At 38.5% G+C, this 9,704-nt stretch overlaps 1 protein-coding gene across 1 annotated transcript; it reads left to right on the top strand.

Moving 5' to 3' along the window:
* The first annotated feature begins 1,409 nt into the window (after positions 1-1,409).
* DEFB134 (defensin beta 134) lies at positions 1,410-4,506 on the top strand. Its single transcript, XM_017961751.3, has 2 exons — positions 1,410-1,522; positions 3,577-4,506. The coding sequence occupies exons 1-2, from the start codon at positions 1,465-1,467 to the stop codon at positions 3,717-3,719; spliced, it is 201 nt and encodes a 66-aa protein (XP_017817240.1). The 5' UTR covers positions 1,410-1,464; the 3' UTR covers positions 3,720-4,506.
* Positions 4,507-9,704: the final 5,198 nt, after the last annotated feature.

Genomic DNA, 9,704 nt, shown 5'->3' with positions numbered 1-9,704 from the left:
TCCCAGTGCTCCAATGTTGGTTGCATATATAGTTAGGATTATTAAGTCTTCTTTTTGAATTGAACCCTTTATCATTTTGTAATGCCTTTCTTTGTCCTTTTTGATCATTGTTGCTTTAAAGTCTGTTTTGTCTGAAATAAGAATAGCAACCACTGTTCTTTTTCTTTTCCATTTGCTTGCTATATCTTTCTCCACCCCTTTACTTTGAGGCTATGAAAGTAATTGCATGTGAGATGGATCTCTTGATGGCAACATACAGCTGTGACCCAGCCTTTCTACTCCTGAATATTTGCAAAAGAAAAATAAAAACATATATCCATACCATGACTTGTACATGAATGTCCATAACAGTTTTATTTACAATAGTCAAAAAACTGGAAATAATCAAACGTCCATCAATAGGTGACTGGATAAACACATAGATGTATATCCATGCAGTGGTGCTCAGCAATGAAAAGGAATGAACAACTAATTCACATTATAGCAAGGATGAATCTCAAATAATTATGCTGAGTAAAAGAAACCCAATGAGGAAGAGTATAGAATATATTAGAATATATTATTCTATTCACATGAAATTCCAAGAAAATACAAAGTAATCTATAGTGTCAGCAGAAAAGTTAACTGAGAGGTGAAAGATAATCAGGAGGGGAATATTACAAAAGGCACGAAAAAATGTTAGGGGAAATAGATATGTTCATTATTTTGAATGTGATGATGGTTTCACAAAAGTATAGATATGGCAAAACTTATCCAATTTTACACTTTAGTATTTGAAGTTTATTGTATGTCATTTATACTTCAATTAAAAATTTTTTAAATAGTGACAATTATTTTAAATGACCTTGATGAAATATTGTGCAACACTTAAAAATACTATTTATGAAGTTTATAGTGACACTGATATATAGTATATATCAAGTTACAAAAGCAGGATACCTAATTATAAGAATATTGTTTATAGCTATGTAAAACAAAATGTTAAACAACAAACTAGGCATAGATGAAACTTTCTTAAGAAACACAGTTTGTCTCTAAGAAGTGAAGTTCAAGTGTAACTTGTCTATCTTTGTCATGTTTACTATTTTACCAATTTTCTAAAATTAGCATTTACATTTTTATTGTAACAAAAGCTTATCAAATTTTAATTTCACTCATTTAAAAGAGTAACAGCACATAGTTCTCAGGCCTCCATGAGTACTTTTGGGAAACCTGGGTGGGAGAACAGTGTCTTTGTCAATAGGAAAAGCTGTCAAACTAGAAAGGGCTGTCCATTTTTGTCCTCAGATGAGCATTGCCAACACAGCTGCCTCAGGGGTGTTCAGTGTAGCATATCTACCTGAAGCGAGGCATACCCCAGGCCTGAGAGTTCTGTACAGGACTATGTGCTCAATCTCTTCTCTCTATTCCCTGACAGCCAATGTCAGACCCTGCCACTAGCCTCCGCAACAGAAGCTCCCGGCCATGAAGCCTCTCCTCATTATGCTTGTCTTTCTTTTCCTTTGGGATCCAGTGCTGGCAGGTAAAACTGGCATATTTTGGGGGGTAGGGGTGCTTCATATAGAAGAACAATTCCACTAAACAACCCAATAAACATACTCCTCCCATGGTCCCTTTAATTTTCAAAGTAGAAAAAAGCATCAACCAGTTTTGATGTCAGCAAGACCTGGGCTTGAATCTGGCTCTCCAACTTGTTAACTATATAACTTTGGACAAAGGTCTAAGCTTCTCTGAGCCTTAGTTTCTTTTTTATTTTATTTTATGTTTTTCTTTTTTGGTTGAATTGATCAGCACCAATGAGCCTTAGTTTCTTCCTTTAAAAAATGGAAATGAAGAGTCTTACAAGGATTAAATCAGATCATGTATGGAATATGTCTATACATAATATGAAAAGTACCTGGCTCATGAGAGCTATCATTGTATTTTCATCAGTAATGCCCATCCTATTTTCCTGCTGTATTTTGTCTCTAATTCAAGAATGTATCTAATAGTCAAAACCAGAGAACAGTGAACACAATTTGTTCATTTTCTAATATACTGAAATTTCCTACAGTTAATTTACTATTTGTGCATCTATTAGTTACATGAGGAAACAGATTTAGAACTTCTAGTTTCAAGAGAATCACTGAGCTTTCTGTGATAGAAGAAATGCCCGATCAGATGAGAGCAGCCAGGGAGCCGAGTGGCCCTGTGCTCTAGCTTCACCATATCCTTTCTGACTTTAGAAATCTCACCTTGAAAATTCTTCTCACTCAGTGTTACTGAATTAGTGCAGTCAGATTGGTTCTTCTACCTAGACGGACTGAAGTATTCACCTGAAGTATTCTCCAGGCAAATGAATTAGATGTTCAGGTCATGTGACTCACCAGACTAAATTTAAGAATTCATGGGATCACGGCCTCTTAAAGTTGTTGATGGAACCAATTCCACCATGGTTTATGGCAATGGATTTGTAGCCTCCAGACAAAGAACCCCATCTAGTGTGCAATATTCTTTCAATTCCTTTTGCATTCTCCTAACTTGTCATTTCCATAGAAATTTCTTGTCTCATTTTATAGACTGTTATATTTCATCTTCCCAAAGGTGTTACAGATTGTCCTCTAGGGCTTCTGTCTTGCCAACTAAGTAACACTGATCCCTTCTTGTTCCTGTAGGACAATTATCCTTCAAGTCATTATGACTCAGATAGGGTGTGTGTTTGCTCAAAATTTCTACAGATTCTTTGAGCTTCAATAAGACTTCTTAAATCTTCAGAATTGATTTCATCCTCCTCCAAACTCACAAGACCATTCCACGTTGCAAATACGTCATTGCGCTTGTCATGATTTTGTCTCTCAGAGATATTTTGTATTTCTTCTCTTTTTGTCTAGAATGAAAATTCACTGAGGTTAGGGTCTATATCATACTCAAATCTGTACCCCAACTGTCCTTGATTCACAGGATTTATAAAAATTGGTTTATGAATAATAATGAGTAAGTAATTATTTAAAAAATAATGAGTGAATGACTATGTGAATAGTTAGCTTGATTGTTTGGGTTTTATTCATTGATCAATTAAGGGAAACTTCCAAGTTATTAGTTGTTTTAGTCAGCTTGGGCTGCCATAACAAAATTCCGCAGACTGTGGCTTAGACAAAATTTATTTTCTCATAGTTCCAGAAGATGGGAAAACCAAGATCCAGGTGCTAGCTGATTCCATTTCTGATGAGGGCTTGCTTCCAAGCTTGTAGATGGCCATCTTTTTGCTGTGACCGTCACTAACAAGACCATCAATCCTATTGGATTAACCTATCAATCTTATTGGATTAGGGCTCCACCATCATGACCTCATTTAACTTACATTACTTCCTGAAGGCCCTATCTCCAAAGACAGTCACATCAGGGATTAGGGTTTCAGCATATGAATTTTGGGGTGACACAATTCAGCCCCTACCACTAATTAATTTTTTCAGTTACAGGATCAATTATCATAACCAAATCTCCTTAGAATCCACTTGGATAAAAATTGAGGGACTAGTAACTTTATGGTCCAAAAAGGCCTGTAGTGAATTATCTTTCTATTAATTTTCCTTCCAGGTATAAATTCATTACCATCAGAAATACACAAGAAATGCTATAAAAATGGCATCTGCAGACTTGAATGCTATGAGAGTGAAATGTTAGTTGCCTACTGTATGTTTCAGCTGGAGTGCTGTGTCACAGGAAATCCTGCACCCTGACATGAGAAACCAGCTAATGGACACTATCCTGAAGGCCCTTGATACTGCCATCTTTCACAAAACCAGGGAATTTAGACCAAACTGTGACACCATGTTGTGTCCATGACTACTGGTTTTTAGCATTTTTATAAGCCAGCAGACTCTTATGGTCTTAAATTTAAAGAGCTGAGCTGTAACCTTCTTTAAAAGAGCTAGATTTTTCAGAAAAACAATGTAGAAGATATTTTCTCACTTCAAAGTGATGTCCAGTGTGCTCATCAGCACCTGTTTCTCCCTCTAATCATAGAGGATATTCTTATTGTTTAGAGAGGCTTCAAGAGAAACAACTTTTGACACCTAAGTCATGTCCTACCTTCTCTTCAGCTTCCCATTTCCCATTTCTGTGAAATTCTCGACTTTAGAGAAGCAGATTTGCCATGGCCTTCTGACAACCTTGTACATCTCTCACATAAACTACATAGGCAGGGCTTAACTATAGGCTGGCCCAAGTCTGGACTGAGTCTGACCCTGAAGTTCCTTTGAAACAGAAGAAGAAAGGCCATCTTGTGATGGGCTGGCACAGGGTAATTTCTTATCCACCTCCCTAGTTTCAGTTGAGCAATGGAACTTTCCACCTGAGCCCCCAGGGTTCAGCTACAGGCTATAAGACTGCGGTCCTGTGGTTTAGTGTTGGTTCCTTAGCAACCAACCTCTGCTACCCATCATCTGACCCCTCTGGATGGGTGTCATCCTGTGGCTTAAGAGCTAACACCATGTTGATCTTGCTTTGCCATATGTGTAACTAATAAACTGCCTAAATCCATTTGGACTCATGGTTTTCTTTACCAGTCAACTTTATGAAGGTGTAACAGGAAAACGTAGCAACTTGTGTCGTGGTGCTGCTGGCCCTACTGGCTACACTGGCGAATTCTTGCCTGATTTTTCAACAACATTCACGCTAATGGATGCATGAATGTGTGAGTTCTGTATCTGCTGCTCAGGATAAAGAGTGGGTGGCAAAGGAGAGTAGATTCTGGTTGTGGAGCAACTTTCATGATCTTCAGTGCTGGATACAGCTCAGGCTCTCTAATGATGTGGGAGTGAGAGTGTGGGGCTCTTGCCACAATAGCCAGTTGCTGATCTGGTAGAAGGATAAGGATACAGCGTCTTAGTTCCGGGGCTGAGATGACAGTACTGCCTGCCCAACCACACATGGCTGCTGGGAAGGGATGAAAAGAGAACAGAGGGTGAAAAAGCATGAGGGGTTGTAAGGAGTTCTGTACTTCCAGCAAATGTCCAACCTTTGAGTAAATTCAGTGTTGGTGTCTTGGGAGAGGAAGATACTAAAAATCCAGTAGAATGATTCCTCTCAGAGGCCCAGACTCCCTATGTAGACTGTAGAGAAGTTTGGTTAAAATTGAATGGGATCAGAGATGGCCTGGAATTGTAGCTATGGTTACTAAGTGTGCAGAGTAAATAATGCATCCAGACACGGCCAGGAAAACTGTCAGACTCTGAGAGAGGCAGAGGGGTCCCTACCTGAAGAGCACCAAATCCTCTGAAACTTTGGCCTCATAACATCCTGGACAGCCTTAGGCTTGCTTTTCATCCCACTCCTCCTAGTTGGGTGCAAGTTCTCTACACATACAGATAAAGAGAAACCTGAAAACAATCTAGCCTGCTGACAATCTCAAGAAAGAGGTGTAACGACACTTTACAGACTAATTAGAAAGCTGGTCCCCAAAGCCAGGGAGAGAGTCTACGTTTCTATGCTAGAAAGTACTCTCTGGAATCTGGTTAAGTCCTACATGGACAGAACTTTCCACTGCTACAAGATATCAAAATAAGGCTATGACATCAGGGCCAGGCAATCTCGATGCCTCAGACTCTGCTCTATTATTCGCACTAGCCAATATTAAACCGGCATATCCCACCTCCCTGCTCCTTCGCACAGAAATTTGCTAATCCTGCACTGCCTTCACCTTACCATTGACAAGCCATATACCCTGTCAGGAAATGAACTCTGTAACAACCAAGGTAGCTGCAAACGTTATTCTTTTGAGAGAAAGTGTGTATGTTATATGCACACCCTCCAGCTTTGCTAACGGAACCTGAACAGATATTCACTAACTTTGGTTAGTCTCTGTACATTGACACTTCCAAAAGAAACCCAATTCCAAGATCCAAACCTTTTTAAAAAATAATGTAAGTATTTACCAAATCCATCTGTATAGAAACAAAATGGGGAAGGGATTCGTCACAATATGAAGCAAACTGTCTTCAAAATTCTTTCTGAATATCGCTCCCTGAAATCTTACTCATTCAGTAGTGAAAACTGCATTGTCTAAAAGCAACATCTAGAATTTATCTGGAATGTCTAGAATTTGTAATAGAGATTCTGAGAAGCCTCAAGGGTAAGAACAAGCTCTGTCTTTAGGGAAACTCATTTTTACTTAGAGCTAATTTTTGACATTTTTTCCAGTTTTATTGAGGTATGATTGACAAATAAAAATTATATATTCAAGGTGCAGGACATGGCTTAATATACATATGCACTGTGTAATGATTACGACAATCAAATTAAATAGCACATCCCTTACCACCCATAGTTACCATTTGTAGGGAAGAGGACACTTAAAATTTATTTTCTTAACAAATTTCAAGCAAACAATACAGTATTATTAACTATAGTCACCATGCCATACATTTTATCCCCAGAACATATTCATCTTACAGCTGAAAGTTTGTACTATTTGACAAATATCATCCCATTTAACCCACATCCAACCCCTGACAACCACCATTCTACTCTCTGCTTCTATAAATGGATCTGGTGCCCTATTTATTTATTTATTATTTATTTATTGGAGACGGAGTCTTGTTCTGTTGCCTAGGCTGGAGTACAGTGGCTCAATCTCGGCTGACTGCAACCTCCATCTCCCAGGTTCCAGCAATTCTCCTGCCTCAGCTTCCCAAGTAGCTGGGACAACAGGTGCATGCCACCACGCCTGGCTAATTTTTTTGTAATTTAGTAGAGACAGGGTTTCACCATGTTGCCCAGTATGGTCTCAAACTTCTGAGCTCAGGCAATCTGCACTCCTCAGCCTCCCAAAGTGCCAGGATTACAGGCCTGAGCCACCGCGCCTGCCCTGGTGCCCTTATTATAAAAGAGTCCCCAGAGAGATCCCAAATCCCTTCCACATGTGAGGACACAGTAAGAAGCCACCATCTATGAACCAGGAAGAGGGTCTTCACCAGAAGCCAAATCTGCCAGTGCCTTCATCTTAAACTTCCCAGCTCTAGAAAGGTGAAATAAAGTTCTATTGTTTCTAAGCCACCCCAACTAAGAAATTTTGCTACAGCAGTTCTAAAAGGCAGAGAGAGCATCTTATATTTTTTGTATTCTGATAATTTGACATCTGAAGCCTTGTTGAACCTGGAGGGTCTGCCACTCGCAGAGTTAGCCAATTCCTAGAGACAGTATACTTTTCAAACCTACTTGCCCACAGTGTGTTTTTCAAACAAACCAATTCACAGTCCACACCTCAACCACCTCCTTTATCAGGCCTTCATACTATGGGACCCTATCCACTCACCCTAATCACCCAAGGACCAGGCAATCAGGGATATTCCCTAGACATTGGCACCTGCTAAAATTATTCGAATTTTAACCAGTCAATTTAGAGGTTTCTTTTGTCAAAGTTAAGAACCATGGCCAATGACACAGCCTCAGGAGGTGCTGAGGACATGTGCCCAAGGTAGTTGGGTTACAGCTTAATTGTATGCACTTTAGGGAGACAGAAGTTACAAGGAAAGACATAAATCAATGCATGTAAGATATACATTGGTTCAGCCCAGAAAAGCAGGACATCTCAAAGGAGGCAGAGGTGAGCTTCCAGGTCATAGGTGGATTCAGAGATGTCCTGGGTGGCATTTGGATGAAGGAGTTAAGCTCTGCCTAAAGAGTTGAAGTCAGCCTGAGTTAATTTAAGGTAAGGTAAGGTGGGAGGGAGTGGGTGGGATTGTGGAAGCCAAGGTCCCTGTCATGTAGATGAAGCCTCTAGTTTGCAGCCTTCAGAGAGAAAAGAAGTGAATATCTCTTATTGGACCTTAACCCATTTCCTGTTTGCCCTGAGAATATTACTGTCTCTAATCCTAATGCAACATATACATTTCTGTTGCATTAGGATTAGAGACAAGTTCTGTTTAGAAATGACTCCAAGAACAGTTTTTATATTTTATTTTCACATTGAAAATCAGCAAGATTTGCATCAGCTTCAAAAAGCATGTTATATAAAATCATATGAGCACTGGCAAGCTGCACTTTTTTTTTTCTGAATGGGCAATGGGTTAAAAAGTGTCAGACTCTCCTGAAGAGCCCTCATAAGGGAAAGAGATTCTCTACAGAATGTAAATTTCCCCAAAAAGAGACAGTTTTGCAGGGCTATTTCAAAATATGTCAAATAAATGTAATTCAGGGTAAAATACTTTTATTTTCTCTGGGGCCCACTATCTATCATGTGATGTTATACCAGATTCAGGTTGGAATTTGGCATCTTATTGCCACAGTCTGTTTTCTCAGCCTTGAGATCACTATTTTAATGTTAATGCTGGTCAGTTGTGTCTAAACTCCAAAGGGAGGAAGATATAATAAGGGATCGGCAACACCTCCCACCTTCCCATCATTGCCTGATATAAGAATAGCTACTCCTGCTCTCTTTTGATTCCCATTTGCATGGAATACCTTTTCCCACCCTTTTACCTTGAGTGTGTATGAATCCTTCTGTGTTAGATGAGTCCCTTGAAGACAGTGGATATTTGGATTGTGATCTTTTAATCCATTCTCCCATTCTATATCTTTCAAGTGGAGCATTTAGGCCATTTACATTCAATGTTAATATTGAAATATGAAGTGCTGTTTTTTTCATCATGTTATTATCTACATATGTTTTTTTCATTGTGTTACTGTTTCACAGGCCTGTGAGTTTTCAGTTCTCAAGAAGTTCTATTTTGATGTATACTGAGCTTTTGTTTCAAAGTTTAGAACTCCTTATAGCAGTTCTTGGAGTGCTGATTTGGAAGTGACAAATTCCCTCAGCATTTGTTTGTCTGAAAATAACTTTATTTCTCCATTTATGAAACTTAGTTTTGCAGGATACATAATTCTTGGCTGACAGTTGTTCTGTTTAAGGAGGTTGAAGATATGACCCCAATCCCCTCTGGCTTCTAAGGTTTCTGCTGAGAAGTCTGCTGTTAGTCTGATAGGTTTTTGTTTGTAATTTAATTGCTGCTTTTTTCTTACTGCTCTTAGAATTATTTCCTTCATGTCAACTTTAGATAGCCTGATGACTATATACCTTAGTGAACATATAATGAATTTTCTAGGAGTTCTTTGAGCTTCTTGGAATTGCATATCTAGATCTCCAGGCAGGCCAGGGAAGTTTTCCTCAATTATTCCCTAAAATAGGTTTTCCAGACTTGTTATTTTCTCTCCTTCCCCAGGAACACCAATAATTCTTAGGTTTGGCCATTTTACATAATCCCATACTTCTTAGAGACTTTGTTCATTTCTTTTTATTATTTTTCTTTATTTGTCTGATTGGATTAATTCAAAAACCTTGTTTTTGAGCTCTGAAATTCTTTATTCTACATGTTCTGGTTTATTGTTAAAACTTTCCACTGTATTTTGTAATTCCCTCAGTGTGTCTTTCATTTCCAGAAGTTCCAGTTGTTTTTTTCTTGATGATATCTATCTCTCTGGAAAATTTTTCATTCAAATCCTGAACTGATTTTTAAATTTCTTTAAGATGGTTTTCACTTTTCTCCAATATCTTCTTGAGTAGCTTAATAATCTTCATATTTCTTATCTGGTATTTCAAAGATTTCATCTTGGCTTGAGTCCATTGCTGGAGAGCTAGTGTGATCTTTTAGGTGTGTTATAGCACCTTGTTTTGTCATATTGCTAGAGTTATTTTTCTGGTTCCTTCTCATTTGGATCGACTATTT

The sequence above is a fragment of the Papio anubis genome, unplaced genomic scaffold, assembly GCF_008728515.1.
Source record: "Papio anubis isolate 15944 unplaced genomic scaffold, Panubis1.0 scaffold540, whole genome shotgun sequence".
Taxonomy (NCBI): domain Eukaryota; kingdom Metazoa; phylum Chordata; class Mammalia; order Primates; family Cercopithecidae; genus Papio; species Papio anubis.
The sequence above is the reverse complement of the archived record's forward strand: the minus strand, read 5'-3'. Positions and strand labels throughout refer to the sequence as shown.